At 40.1% G+C, this 15585-nt stretch overlaps 1 protein-coding gene across 2 annotated transcripts in view; it reads left to right on the top strand.

Moving 5' to 3' along the window:
* Window positions 1-15585, top strand: part of NBAS (NBAS subunit of NRZ tethering complex) — a 339756-nt gene that overhangs the window by 159465 nt on the left and 164706 nt on the right. For both annotated transcript variants that reach the window (XM_045979111.1, XM_045979112.1), the window contains 3 exons: window positions 1570-1672; window positions 5983-6212; window positions 9523-9635. In XM_045979111.1, coding sequence (XP_045835067.1) covers window positions 1570-1672; window positions 5983-6212; window positions 9523-9635 — 446 coding nt within the window. The remainder of the gene's footprint in view (window positions 1-1569; window positions 1673-5982; window positions 6213-9522; window positions 9636-15585) is intronic.

Here is a 15585-nt window from a genome sequence, read left to right as displayed (position 1 = left end):
GTTAGTAATCATGTATGTAACCATAGAAACCAAAGAAATGTGTTTGTAACTTTCAGATTCATTCATTAACATTTATTGAATACTATTTTATACCAGAAAAAATGGGGGGAGTATCTTTTCATACATTCTAGTTTTAGTTAATCTTCACAGTGTACAAAAAGGGAACCTAGCTCAGAGAAATTAAGAGACATATTCAGAACCGTACAGATAATGGATCTTGTCTTTATACTTAGGAACATCTTGCTTCAATGCCTGTGCTCTATCAGAATTAATATCCTCCATTTCTTATCACTCTCCAAGATGGGCTTTAAGTGAGGAAACCGGAAGCCAGGAACCCTAAGTGTTCATGATCATGCAGCTACTATGTGTCTGTTAGTGAATTTGTTAATAAACCCTTTCCCTGCTGCAGGAGAATCTGAACCATGAATTCTCTAACTCTGTGAGCCTGGTACCCACGTAAAATGCTCTCTGATCAGCTAGACTGTGTGTGCCTCATTGGTTGTATAAACCTGATCCTTGGTTGGTAAATTGCATCTGACCTCGAGGAACTGGAAATGGACTGGAAAACCTGATAGGGGCTTTGTCCTTTGGGCTTTCCTAAGTGTGGTCACTGGCTTGTTCTTGAGGAGACCCTGAGAACTGTGCCTGTGGAATTATTACGAAAGATGGGTTCTTGGGGGCCATGAAACTGCTTCCTGAGTTAGATGGGGCAGCTCTTGCCACTATATTATAAGATTCTCCTGTACCAGGGCTGTCCCCTGGGATGTACATAAGCTTGGTCAGTCGCCCTGTGGATCATTGCAAGGGCTCCCACTGGGACAGCCACTAGTGCTGCGCTGCCGATGAACTGGGGTCCCCAGCCTCTTGACTGATGCCAGGGGTGGCCTCTGGTGGCCTTCCAGGTCTGCACATATAGTTGAAGTTACGGAGATCCCCCGTGGGCGTTGCAGTCTGATAGCGATGGAATTGAAACCAATTCTCCTGTCTCCCAGTGCTTTCTCTGCTAGATCTCAGCTGCCCTACCTTGTTGTGCTTTATTTTGTCTTGGAAACTCACAGCTTGTTTACCTTTGCTATTATCACTTAATGCCGTTCTAGTTCTGTGTCTAGGCAGCCGAAGACCCAAGGTGGCTCGGGCAGTGTCTCTAGCATTGACACAGGGCTGTCCAACTTTTCCTTCTTTTTTTTTTTTTTTTTTAAAGATTTTATTTATTTATTTGACAGAGAGAAATCACAAGAGAGGCAGGCAGAGAGAGAGGAAGGGAAGCAGGCTCTCCGCTGAGCAGAGAGCCCGATGCGGGACTCGATCCCAGGACCCTGAGACCATGACCGGAGCTGAAGGCAGCGGCCCAACCCACTGAGCCACCCAGGCGCCCTGTCCAACTTTTCCTTCTGATTGACGTTTTTTCCTGAAAATTCAAATGAGATTTTTCCTATTGGTCATTTGGGAGCTGTGTGGCATATAGAATGGTGATAACCAATTTTTTTTTTAAACCTTTGGTCAATTGAAGAGAGATTTCATGAAATCTTATTTTTTCTTTCTCCCCGTCCCCCTCCCGCCCCCAACCAGGCAGCCTCCTGTCAGTGAGTCTCATTGGAGAATGTTGCTGCAAGACATGTTAACTATGCAGCAGAATGTTTATACCCGCCTGGATTCTAATGCTTGCTATGAGGTAAGTTCCTTGTTTTTAATTTGGGAAGTTTGGCTGTTACAGTGTGTTTCCTGGACACAGAGGTGGTGACCATGACCCTCACTCTAAGTAATACCATTGAGTCATAGCCGTGAATCGAGCCGTGCTTTCTCGGTTGAGCACTCACGTATCTTACCTCTCGTCCCTCCGTCTGCGATCACTGCAACAGTGGTTATCCGGCGAGTTAATCCTCAACTAGGAAACGGACTCCTGGACCCCTTTCACGTCCATGGTCTTGGTCACTAATGCCTGTTTGATGTAGCTGGGAAAAGCCTTTCCAGTCTGTCCTATCTCTGCTAAGTTGCAGTTCCTCCTCACTTGCCTCCCTGCTTCCATATTCCTAATCTACACGGATTCGGGGCATTCTTCTAAAACACCTTTTCATGACACTCCCCTTCTTAAAACTGGCTGCTTATTCCATGTCCGCATCAGAAAGTAGCCATACTTCCTAGTGTGGCATAGAAGGCCATGGCAGATTGAGCTTCTGTGCCCGCTCTCCCCTACGCCGCTCTCCCTGCGTGTCATTCTACATGGACGGGACACCATGTTCCCCCTGCTCCACTGCGCCCCCAGACCTGCCCTGACTCTCCAGCCATCTTGAGGCTTCACCTCCCATGACTCTACCTGCCTTGTTCCCCTGAGCCTGGATCTATTCCCCTTTCCTTTATCTGAAAATTGCTGGTAATTTTCAGGACTCACTTCACTAATTATGCCCTCCAGGATGCCTGCCTTTGTCCTTTCATGTAACTTTTCTCTATTATAGCCTTTCTTTCAAATGCAGTAACTGGTTTCCATGTGTTTTTTTTCCCTTTGGTCAGGAGCCCCTAGGTAGGCGTTATCATATTCATGTTCAGCCTCCTATCCCCCCAGGGTCTGTTGTCCTGTCTGGAACACAAAGGCTGCTTAAGAAATGGCTGCTAATTGACGTAGGAGTGTAACCCAGGGGGCTTTAATTAATGTTTTTGGAGGGTATGTATCTTACCACCAAATTACTCCTAGTTCTTGTGGAAAATGTGGAAAAATGATCCAACTAACCCTTTTAATGAGATATAATTTAAAAGCAGGTTTTTGAGTTTTTCTCAATAAGCCAAACATGAAATCGTTTAGGATCTTTCTTGTGTTGCTCTGCTCTAACATCATAAAGTGTGGCCCCTTGATAAAATGAGTTACACAAATAGGTCTCTATTTTGTGAAATTGGTTGGTATTTTTATTCATGGTGATTTTAACAAAAGAGTACTAATATAGACTGTTGAGAAATGGTTTTATATTTGAACATCAGGTTTTTAAATTCTTGAATGAGTATGAAGTTTACATCGATGATTATACTCTCAGACCATGTACATAAAACTGCCAGTAGCTTCCCCTTTGGTGTCTAAAGTGAAACTTGAATTCCCATTCCAGGAGAAAATCTGTATTCACCTGGGCTCCAGAGCCTAACCATCATTTATACGTCTGCAGTAGTGTTTTTAAGTTGGAACAGCATTATTTTGCTATTTTCCTGTTTCTGATTCTGATTGGAAATTGGCAATAAATATATCACACTTGAACTAGCTCATAACAACTTGTTATTGTTTTTGTTATACATTTTTTTAAGATTTTATTTATTTACTTGAGATAGAATGAGAGAGCACAAGCACCAAGAGCAGCAGGCAGAGGGAGAAACAGACTCCCTGCCGAGCAGGGAGCCTGATAGGGGGCTCCATCCCAGGACTTGGGGATTATGACCTGAGCCCAAGGCAGACGCTCAGCTGACTGAGCCACTCAGGCGCCCCTGTTTTTGTTATATTTTGTTATATTTTAACACCTTTTTATTAGGCTTTGATATTTTAATGATTTCTGGTGGTTAGCCTCTCTCCTTTGAGAGAGCATTTGGAAGCGCATTATAACAGCTTGAAACGGTTATAGAGGAAGGTAATATGGACTTGGCAAATTACATTTTTTTTTGAACTTACATTTTAAATATTACATTTTAAATATTATTTTAGTAGCTTTTAAATTATGCTATGTTGTTTTACTGACTTTCGGCTATTATATTAGAGGTTGCTTTCTTGGAAAATAATTTGAAAGCTCAATGGCACAATTTTGAGAAAGTTAAAGGTTCCATTACAGCATGTAGAGCAGAAATCTATATTGTTCATTTTAGCAAAAACTTAAATTTTAGAGTGAGTGAATTGCATTTCTCAATCTTAGGCATTAACTCTTTATGGCTTCCTTGAATCAACCAAAGGAATAGAGAAATTGTTATATCTAAGTCATTTGGGTCACTTGGAGTAAGCCATTTTCACCTGTCAGATATAAATGATTAGGGCTGCTCATTAGTAATTTGCTTTTTGTCACAATAGGTATTTTGTAGCAGATCCCTTGTAGATGTTAGTAATTTTATCCTTACGATAGTCATTTTAATAAAGTCCTGTCTAAAAATACTACCTTCTCTAGATGCCTAGAAATAAGTGAAAATAAGGGGATCCTATGAAAATTGGGTAGTCTTAATTGTAAGAAGATTCTTGATTCTCCATGAAATCTGCTTTTCATCTTTTGCTTCCATTTCTGTGCTATCCTCATCTAGCAGATGATGGGGTGAACATTCTTGGAGAAATTCTTATACTAATTACATATTGACATTATTAATGTAGATCTCTTTGTTTAAGACTTTTCTGGACTAGGTAATGAGTAAATATTCTCAGTTACACAATAAATTCTATGTTAATTGATGCTATTAGTTGCCTAGTAGAATACAATGATATTTGCACGAATACCTTCCATCAGTGGCTCTTGTTGTTGTTGTTGTTGTTTTAAATTTTATTTATTTATTTGACAGACAGAGATCACAAGTAGGCAGAGAGGTGGGCAGAGAGAGAGGAAGGGAAGCAGGCTCCCTGCTGAGCAGAGAGCCCGATGCTGGGCTTGATCCCAGGACCCTGGGATCATGACCTGTGTTGAAAGCTTTAACCCACTTTAACCCACTGAGCCACCCAGGCGCCTCAGTGGCTCTTGTTTTATTTAAATAGTTTTTAGTCTGCAGATTGGAAAAAAGTCAATGTTGTATTTATAGCATGAGGGTTTAGTTTGTAAGACTGAATTCAGATGCTTTAAGCAGTTATAAATTATATGTGTCGTATTCAAAGATTTTCTTTAAAAAAATTAAACTCTTACAGTTTAAGTGGAGTGGGCCCTATTGAATATAGGACCATATGTCTAAGGAATCCTATTTTTTTAATAATTTTTTATTTTTTATTAACATATAATGTATTTTTATCCTCAGGGGTACAGGTCTGTGAATCGCCAAGTTTACACACTTCACAGCACTCACCATAGCACATACCCTCCCCAATGTTCATAACCCAACCACCCTTTCCCTCTTCCCCTCCTCCCACCCCCAACCCTGTTTGTTTTGTGAGATTAAGAGTCTCTTATGGTTTGTCTCCCTCCTGATCCCATCCTGTTTCATTTATTCCTTTCCTACCCCCCAAACCCCCCATGTTGCCTCTCAACTTCCTCATATCAGGGAGATCATATGATAATTGTCTTTCTCCGATTGACTTATTTCCCTCAGCATAATACCCTCTAGTTCCATCCACATCATTGCAAATGGCAAGATTTTCATTTCTTTTGATGCCTGCATAGTAAGGAATCCTGTTTTTAATGACTATGAATTCCAGATATTTTATTTAAACATTCCTTGTAATGCATCAAGATACAATTGATCCTTGAACAACATGGGTGTGAAGCACATGGGTCTACTTATATGTGGGTTTGTTTGTTTTTTTTTGATAAGTACAGTATTAAGTGTATTTTCTCTTCTTTATGATTTTAATATTTTCTCCAGCTTACCTTATTGTAAGAATACAGCTATAGAATACAGCAGATACAAAATAATGTGTTAATTGGCTGTCCATATTATCAGTGAGGCTCCTGGTCAACAGTGGGCTATTAGTAGCTAAGTTTTGGGGGAGTCAAAAGTTATAGGGGGATTTCTGACTGCATGGGAGTTCAGCACCCTAATGCCCATGCTTTCAAGGATCGACTGTGTTAGGCTTCCAGTTGGCTTGTTCCATTAAGTTATTTCTTCTTCCTAAAAGACGATTTTGTGTTACTGAGGTGAAATTCACATAACATAAAATTAACCACTTAGCGTGTGCTTCACTGTCATTTAGTGCATTCACAGTATTGTGCAACTGCTACTTTTAGGATGGTTGTATTTTTAATTGATTTCATTGGATGTCAGACCCTTCATTTCGTTGAGAACTGAATCTGCCCTCTTTAACTAATTAAAGTTTCTTCTTTCCCCCAGATATTTACAGAAAGCCTTTTGTGTTCCAGTCGCCTTGAAAATATCCACTTAGCTGGGCAGATGATGCACTGCAGCGCCTGTTCCATAAATCCACCCGCTAGCGTAGCCCATAAAGGGAAAACCCAGTACAGGGTCGGTTATGAAAGGAGTATTGACTTGGTCTTGGCTGCCAGCAGAGAGTACTTTAATTCTTCTACCAGCCTCACGGATAGCTGCATGGATCTGGCCAGGTGGAGTAATTCTGTATTCTTCCATGGGAGGGAGGGGACAAGTCAGAATACCCAAACTCCACTGTTGGTTTTTATTCTTTCCTTTACAAAACATATTGCCACAAGTACAGATTGACTATACTGTATGAGGCATAGTTATTTATTGCTTGCATACAGAAAGATAATTACCTTATGAATATTCATCAACTTTCTCGAGACCACTTTTCTCCAGCATGCCTTCCCAGTCTTTCTTGCCGATTATCTGTAAGATTGTACTTTGCTTCTGTTAGAAAGGATTCAGGGGCGCCTGCGTGGCTCAGTGGGTTAAAGCCTCTGCCTTCGGCTCAGGTCATAGTCTCAGGGTCCTGGGATCAAGCCCCGAATTGGGCTCTCTGCTCAGCAGGGAGACTGCTTCCTCCTCTCTCTCTGCCTGCCTCTCTACTTGTAATCTCTGTCTATCAAATAAATAGATAAAATCTTTTTAAGAAAAAAAAAAAAGGAAAGAAAGGATTCATACGCTAGCCTGCAAATTCAAGTTCTGGGAATTTGTAGCACATCGAGGCAGTAACTGTCTGCTTTACCTGACTTGTGCTCTGTTTAGGGATGAAGGACCTGATTGGATGATAAAGCTCTGAAATCCCTTCCTGGTGGAAATTTCTGGACTGTGTTTTCAGTTTCTTTTTGGCCTGTTGTACTGGAAATTTAGGGTTGATCTTTTTATTATTGCTTCTTTTTTTTTTTTTTCTTAAGACTTATTATTTGAGAGAGAGGGTGTGGACATGTGGGGGGATGGGCAAAGGGAGAGAGAGAGAGAAAGAGAGAGAGAGAATCCTCAGGCAGACTCCCTGCTGAGCACAGAGCCTGATGTGGGGCTTGATTCCATGACCCTGAGATCGTGACCTGAGCTGAAACCAAGAGTTGGACGCTCAATTGACTGAGTCACCCTGGCACCCCTTTTTACTGTTGATTCTTATGAGGACATTTGCCCTTTTCCTCTCTCACATGTTTGAACCATGTTGTCAAGTTTTTTTTTTTTTTTTTTTAAAGATTTTATTTATTTATTTGACAGATAGAGATCACAAGTAGGCAGAGAGGCAGGCAGAGAGAGAGGAAAGGAAGCAGGCTCCCCGCTGGGCAGAGAGCCCGATGTGGGGCTTGATCCCAGAACCCTGGGATCATGACCCGAGCTGAAGGCAGACGCTTAACCCACTGAGCCACCCAGGCACCCCCAAGTTTTTATATATATGATTTATCTTTCAAATTGCTATTCAAAATCTTTAAAGATTTTTATGTTTTCTTTTATAGTTTCTATCTTGTGTGTTATCCTTTGAGAGACCTTTAATTTCCAAGACCATTATAATAATTTTTCTTTTTTTTTTACTACTTTGATAGTTATAGTTATATTTTCACATTGAAATTTTGAGCCCATTTGGAATTTATTTTGATGTAGTGATTGTTAGCTACTTAGATTTATTTTTTCCCATCAAATGACTAGCAGCTAAAAGCTTAAAGGAAACTTTTTTCCCCAGTGATATCTTAGCACAGAGAGAACTGTGTTTTCTCAAACCATGTTATTGAACTTGACAGAGTTGTTAAAAATAGTAAATTTTTTTTCTTCTCTCCTAAGGGATTATATTTCTATTTCAGATGATGAAAATATCAAATAGAATAGCTTTTGAAACTGGGAGTTGTGTTTGACCTAAACCTTTTTGGCCGATGTTCTCACGGATCGTTTTTAAATCTACACTTCCAATATTTCCCTTTTTCTCCCACAAGAACACGTCTTAATTTGGAAAACATGTTGTATGTGTATACAAGGTGACACCACGCTGATGATGATCTGTGAGCTAGATATATTTAAATGTTCACAGTTATATTTAATACCAATACATTCCTACTGATTAAATTATTATGAACTAGTTTTTTTTTAATTGAGGAAATAATACATCCATAGGATAAAAATATTCAGCAATACAAAAAAGGGTATGTATTTACAATAGTTCTTTTCATTCCCGTTCCCCTAACTCCCTCAGCTATCTTTTTAAATCATTTTCCCATCTATCCTTCCAAAATACTTTCTTCAATGTTACCTTCCTTTTTCTTAAATCACAAATGAGTGCTTATGACTTGTGCGTACCTTTCTGGATCTCCTTATTTTCACTTACAATCTATACTGACGGTTTTTTCCAAGAGGGCATGTTAGCTTGATCTGTTCTTTTGATGGCTGTAGAATATTCCATTGTTTGACTTTTCTACAGTTTACTTAATTCATGATAAAAATTCATTCTGTTGTATTGTAAAAACACTGGTACTGAACATTCCTAATTATGTGTGGGCATGTGGGCACGTGCGAGCCTGTGTGTGGTAGAAATTGCCGGAACTGGGAATTTGTGGGTTTGAAGGTAGCGCGATAGTGTTTCCGTAGCTGCTGCACGTAGGCTTATCCCTTGTCCACTTGAATCAGCAGTATGCGTTAGTGCTCATCTCGGCTCAGTTTTACAATTTCTCAAAGCAAGGTAGGCCTCCATCCATCGCTCGATCCTGCAGATGCACCCCGGGGTCCAGGGATCTTCATCAGACAATTCATGACGTTAGCCCCATTAGCCTTCCTGGCCGATCTCTGCCTCTTTCTAGTCCTGCGTCCCAGCCTTCGCCACAGGCACCTTTCAGAAAGTAAGTTCATTTGTTAATGAAAAGATTTCTTAAGTGCACTTTGTCTGGATTTTTAAAGAAAAGTGCTTAAAATACCCCACAGGTATCACAGATTCCTGGTTTAGCAAAGTCCCTTTCTCCTGTATTCATCTCAGCACTGCATTACAAATGGACTCTCCTTGTGATCAGAAAAATGTCCTTTGTGCAGTGTCTCAGCTTACTCTTTGAAGGGAGTTGAAGTTGTCACCAAACAAGATGTTTGTTTTTCGTAGAAGAATAACTGGAAATTATCTGAGTTCTATCTCCCTTTTTAAACCCTTCCTGTATGATTATTACCTTCGGAGTCAGCAGTAAAAAGAGCATTGAAGGCAGTTAATGTATTTTGCTTTGTAACGTGATACCGTTCCCTGCCCTCGGTACAGCCCTGCACAGATCACTTCTCCTCCCTGAGCTTTGGTTTTGGCGTCCTTAGGAAGCGGGTGATGCTATTTGCCTATCACACAGGCTTGCTATGAGGATTAAGTAAGATAACAGCAAGCATCTAGCAGGATACCTGGAATGTAGGAAGTTTTTGATAAATATGTGTTGGAGCTCATATTGTTGAATACAGAAAGGCAACTTAGCCAAGCATCTGTTACTTCTTTTTTTTTTCTTCTAAATCTGATCTTATTTCCTCTAGGTGCTGCTTGCAGCTGGTAACTGACAGACCAGCTGCCATTCAGGAGGAGTTAGATCTTATCCAAGCCCTCGGGTGTCTTGAAGAGTTTGGGGTAAAGATCCTGCCTTTGCAAGGTGAGTTTTCTATTTAATGTTGCATTATTAACTTAGTATTAACTTACTTAGCGTTGACTCACTGGCATAGTTCCTTTGTAGCGTTTGAATTAAGGAGTACTTTTGGTCATTTAATCCATTAGTAATAGATCTGACCCTCTGCCCCATTTTTCAAAGGAAACCTTAAGTGGAAACCCAAAGAAAAAATAAAGCCAACATTTTATCATAGATTTATTTTGTAAGTTCTCAGTTATATCATTAAAAGCAATAATGCTGGTCAATTTTATTGGGTAAAACCAAATGGGTGTTGTGGGTTAGAGTTTCGGATCTCCATCAGTTTTGATGTACAGTTTATTTCTGTATTTTGTTTCAGTTGCATAGATTTGGAAGTAGCTTTACATGATCATAGATGATTTTTTATGCTTACAGAATATTCTTTAATTGTGTTGATACTATTTTATTCAAAGGAATGACAGGAAGTTCTTGTCTAGAGTTTAATTACTAGCGATATCTTAACGTTGCTCAACATCTTCTACCTGAGTGCACATGCGTGTGTAGTACCACCCAGAAAGCATACTCATATGCAGTCGTGTGTCATTATCTCCTTTGTGCTATGAGGACAGTGTGTGTCTCCCAGTGTCCTGAACCTTACCTGACAAGTGGGTGGTAGACTTCCTATTGCCTTGAACTTCGGACCTCAGTGCCCTAAATGAAGCGGGTAGCTTGGTTATCAGCAGTATGCTTGGTGCCTTCCATGTAATCTCTTTTCTTCACTCTTAACCCTGGAAACGTTTGGGCTTGGGAGTGGGGGAGGTGTAGCAAAGTTCTGTTTCTGGTTTTTGATAAAGTTTCGTGAGAATTGTCTCTCTTCTTCCTCTTCCTCCTCCTCCTCCTTCTCTTCTTCCTCCTCCTCTTTTTCTTCCTTTTCTTCTTCTTCTTCTTCTTTTTTTTTTTTTTTTAACTCCTGGTAGCTTTGGACAATAGGGTCCTGTTACAGGTTCCTCGGTGTCTTTGTCATGTGTTTTTGAGGGTTCTGAGTCAGATGGATCTTAGGAGATATAAGTCATTAGACACATTCTCACATTTTCTTGTGGGTTTCCATTATAGTTTTACTAAAAATTAAAGCTCTGCTTGTCAGATAAATTTATTAGACTTGTACGAGGTAGTATTTCTGTTACCTTGAATAGCATTAGAAATAATTTCCACATGATTATACATATCCTGTAGCATCTTAAGTAAGTATGGAGATTGTTAAATTACTGGAAAATTCTATTTCGTAGTATCATTCCTGTAACTTTTGAGCCCAAAGCTTTTAAAATTGTGGAAATAAATCAGAGTTACTAAAAGTATTTTCATTTTGTTCTCGAATGTGTTACATCATGAACTGTCTCCCCTGAAACACATGTTCAGTCAAGAGTTCAGTGGCGGGGGAGTCCAGAACACAATGAAGCTTGCCCTTCTTGTATCTCTTCTAAGGCCAAGTCCTTATAGCTTTGACTCTGTGTATATGTGTGTAGTTAGCTACTTACTTATTCCAGGTGGATTAATGTAATACAAAAAAAGCCTCTTCTTGCAGTCCCCCAAATGCTGAAGATTTAGTTCAATTGACTTGAAATCATGAGTAGAGCTTTAATTTTCTGGGGTGCCCAGTTAGCAGTATTTTTGCCGGCAGTATTCGTACGTCATCTGTGGGTTTGAAAATCTGCAACCAACCTGCTTCCATGCGCCTACTTCTGGGAAATTTCCTGACTGAAGTGTGTGTTAAGAAAGACATTTGCTCTCGTGTCTTGACAGCTTTCCAGCTTGATCTGTTGATTTCCTATTAAAATGAATGTCAGAAGACCTTCTAGATGGAAGATGGGATATTGCCTTTGTATCCTGTCTGTGTTTATGCCGCAGATATACTTTAGGTGTCAGCTGCTTCTGTACTCCTCGGGAATACTGGACAAAGTAACTTCATTCTTGAACATTCCTGGTCCGGGTATTTTTGTAGCACGTGTTGTTCCTTTTGTCACTTTGCTTTGTTTTCAGGCCGCCTTTGCTTACACTCCCGGAGTTGCTACTGTCACCAGGGGAGGGCTCGTGGTACCGGCTCTATTATAATTGAGGAGTTAGTAGAAAACCGGGACAGAAATATGTAAAAATGGGTCCTTACGTTTGAGTCTCCTACGAAGTATTTGTGTGTGTGCGCATGTGTGTGTTTTCCCCCATAATTTGGATGTTATGTTTTGTGTAAATTATTCTTACTGTTCCCATGAGCAGATTAGAGATATTTCAGTTGTCGCTCATGCTCTTTCTGTAGTAGGGTCAATCGATTTTTAGTCGCCAAGCATTGCGGGTAATGCCAGCCTGGAACCACTTACTGCTGCGTAACTGGACAGGTATCTGACCTTGCTTTCTGTGTAAGTTTCCTCATTTACAAAATGGGGATACTAAGAAACACCTTCTAGAATTTCTCAGAAGGGTTAAGGCCACATGTGCACAGTGCCTGGGACTTCGTAAGAGCTCTAGTCATCAACTGTCATTTTTGTTACTTCTCATGGAGGTCCTCATTTCTAACTGGTGGTAGAATTAGAGTCTCTTACTTGCTTTCTCATTCTTCCTCTGTTCTCCTCTTTCCACTTGCTTTCCTTCCATTCTGAGTTAGCTTCTTCCCTATTCCAGAAATCGAAATGATGAAGGGAATAAGGTACATTCTTGACTTGGAAGGACTGACCCTGATGGCAGGACAGAGTCACACTGGTGTCATGTACGAGTTTGAATTCTGATTCAGCCACTTTGAGCTGTGTGACCTGTGGCCATCGTCATGTTTTTGAGCTTCGCCTTTCTCAGATGGAGGTAATCATAAAAGATTCTCTAGACGGACCTGAAAGTTGTATCTGAAACACTGACCATTTTTGCCTGAGAGGATTCCATACTTCATAAGCATTTCTGTGACTAGGTCAGTAGCAGTAGTAATAGTAATAACTAACATTGATTGAGTGATTTTATGTTCTAAATACATTTATACGTTTTTATTGATTCTCAAAAATACCTTATGAAGTAGTGACTCTTATTGTTTTCAGCTTCTAGATGATGAAATCAAAGTTCGGGGGTTAGATAGCTTGCTTAGGGTCACACAGACATGGAGCTAGAATTCAAACCTGTATTTGTAAACAGTAGACCATTCTCTACTGACGAAGTGGTTGTGAAACTAAGAATCGAGAAGGAAACTCAGGTGTTCCCACTCATCATCTAAGTGACTGCTGGGTAGCGTCACTTTCTGCACCTGCACAGCTCAGACTTGTACTTCAGCTGTGGCACACAGAACTGCCTATGTGCCTTTGATGCCACTCATGAGTGATGAAGTTGGTGTTTTGCGTCTGTGGTTTACTAGGCATGGTTCTCTGTCTGCGTCTCACAGAAGGTGGTGATCAGAGTGTTTGGCATGTGTGTAGCTCATCTGTAGATTCTCCTTTATGCATTTATGTGTGTGCATATGTCTCTGTGAGTTGTAGGTTTTTTTTTTTTAAACACTAGATATGTACTTGTGAGATCCACAGGAAAATGAGAGACCTTCAACTATCAAAAGATGCATACGTGTTTATCCCTATTATTAAATCCATTTGAAAAGGAATGTTAGGTGTCAAACACTCCTTTCCTTCATAGAAATATAATAATATCTAAGGCTTGAATTTACCTACATTTACATTTTGAAATATAATTTAGCATGTCCTATGATAAGCAGTAAAAAGAATTGGTATAGTGATTGTCCAGAGGCTCAAAAAATAGTAAATAAATAAATAAAGTAAAATGACATTTGAAACTGACAACTGCATTCTCTTAGAGTCCCACTCTCCAAATTTACTTAATGTATTTGAAGTATTAGTAGTTATGCAAGAATCAGACAAAGAACCAAACTTGGAACTTCAGAGAAAATGAGGATCTGCTGCTACGTGTGGTTTTAGTTTTCTACTTTGATTTTATGGAGCTAGAAAAAGAATGGTGACAGTAAGGAAATCCACTTACTAGATTTATTAAAACTACAGTTTCTCTAAGAGTACCAGCATTCATCAAATGCAGCTGTAAAAGCATCTATGAAAACCCCAGATTTTTTACATATGTGGAGTAACAGTGAGATCTGTGATGGCTGTTGTTTTGAAACCAAATTAGAAACATGTAGAAAGTACCTTTCTCATAGTAATTGAATCTGGAATATTGAAGTAGTAATACACATTTCTTTAAACTACATATAAGGAGAAGACCCCAAACAGTAGCGGATGTTGAAGGGAAAGTAAAAACCCAATTTTTTGATTGAGGAAATTAATGGAAAAGTTTGAAGTGTATGGTATCAGTTAATTTTTGCTAGATTGTGCTCTCGTAGGACTCTCACGAGCCTCAATAACACGTGAGAGCAAGTTGATTTCTTGCTTACAGGCATTTCTGCACCATTTCCTGGGAGATGGAATTCTTATGGGAGGGGTGAACATCAGTAGTGGGATCCCGTGGTGACTCTTAGGAAACATTGGCTCAGAGGCGGCGTATGTCACTTCCACTCACATTTCATTGCCCAAGAAATCACACAGCCAAGCGTAACATTAGTCAAGTGGGTATTTGGGTACAAATAATTACAGTGGATAATGGGAATAATAATACAATCTACCGAAGTTAGACTCAGATGTACACGTTGGCTGTCGTGATGGTGAAGTAAGTAACTGAGGTCTGTATCTACTTTATGTTTTATGGTAAAGGTCACAAAGCAGACTGTACTAGCAGATGTAGAAATAGCCATCGTAAAGGAACCCAGTGCACACTGAAGTATTGAGGAATTAAAGGATAGGATATATGCAACTTATTCTTGAATAGTTCAGAAAAAAACAGACTGTGCGTATGTGTGTACATGTGTACGTGTGTTTGTATATATGTATGGGGGGGGCTCCTGTGTATGGTGGTACATGTGCACGTATACAATGGAATAAATTATTAACAGCTGATTATTCTTGGCAAAGAGTTCTTTGTACCATCTGGCAACCATTCTGTAAGTTTGAAATTCAATCATAATGAAAACTTAAAAGAGCCCATTCCGGAGAAAAACCACCACCTCTCTCCTGTATCTCCCCAACCCCTGGGCCCTCTGCTGCCTCTAAGAAATTTTGGGAAGAATGCAGAATGTATGGGAGCTAGCCATGGATTTGGGAATGGACAACGGAACGAAGGCTTAAAAAACACTTAAGGGCGTGGGTTGAATTCTGGTTCCGTCATTTTGTTCAGTGACCTTTCCACACTTTTTTTCCTGAAGATGATAGCACCTGCCTTGTCAAGTTCTGTCTTGTAGGATTAATACATGTGCATTACCTACAACAGTGCCTGGGATGTGGGTCGTACTGTGTAATGTCAGCCGCTATCCTTAGAGTTGCTGCTGTTGGATTTCTGGGGGTCCAGCTGCCCAGGTAGTGCCAGGCTTCTTAAATGTTGACAACTCTCCCTTACATAACCATTCCTTCCTAGCATATGTAGAATAATCTTTACTGAAGTTTCTCCTCCCTCCCTTTAAGTGTCCTTAATTACCTCATAGTTTGAACCGGTATGATCAGACATGTTTTATTTTCCTAATATCTGGCTTAAGCGAGAAGATCAAACCTGTTTGGGAAAGGGTAGTGCATTGGAACAGTGAGCAGTTTGAAGATTCTTACCCTTTATGTGGGGGTGATGAAGAGAGGTGGAAGAGGCATGTTTGGAACATGGAATGGGTTTTGGGGTTGGGGGCGCAGAGTGAATGAGGGCTCTGGGGTAATAAGAACAAGTATATGAAGTTTTCAAAGACACACACTGAGTTCCTTAAAATTTTCCCTAAGACCCTACCTGCACTTGAAAAGGTGACAGTTTTCTTAGCTTCCAGATACTGGTGCCTTTGCTGTTTCAGAAGGTGGGCGACAAAGAGCCTAGCTGTGCATTATCTATTCAGAAGCAACAGTAACTTTAATGTTTTAAA

This window comes from Meles meles, chromosome 15 (assembly GCF_922984935.1).
Source record: "Meles meles chromosome 15, mMelMel3.1 paternal haplotype, whole genome shotgun sequence".
Lineage (NCBI taxonomy): Eukaryota > Metazoa > Chordata > Mammalia > Carnivora > Mustelidae > Meles > Meles meles.
This window is presented reverse-complemented; position numbering and strand designations above follow the sequence as displayed.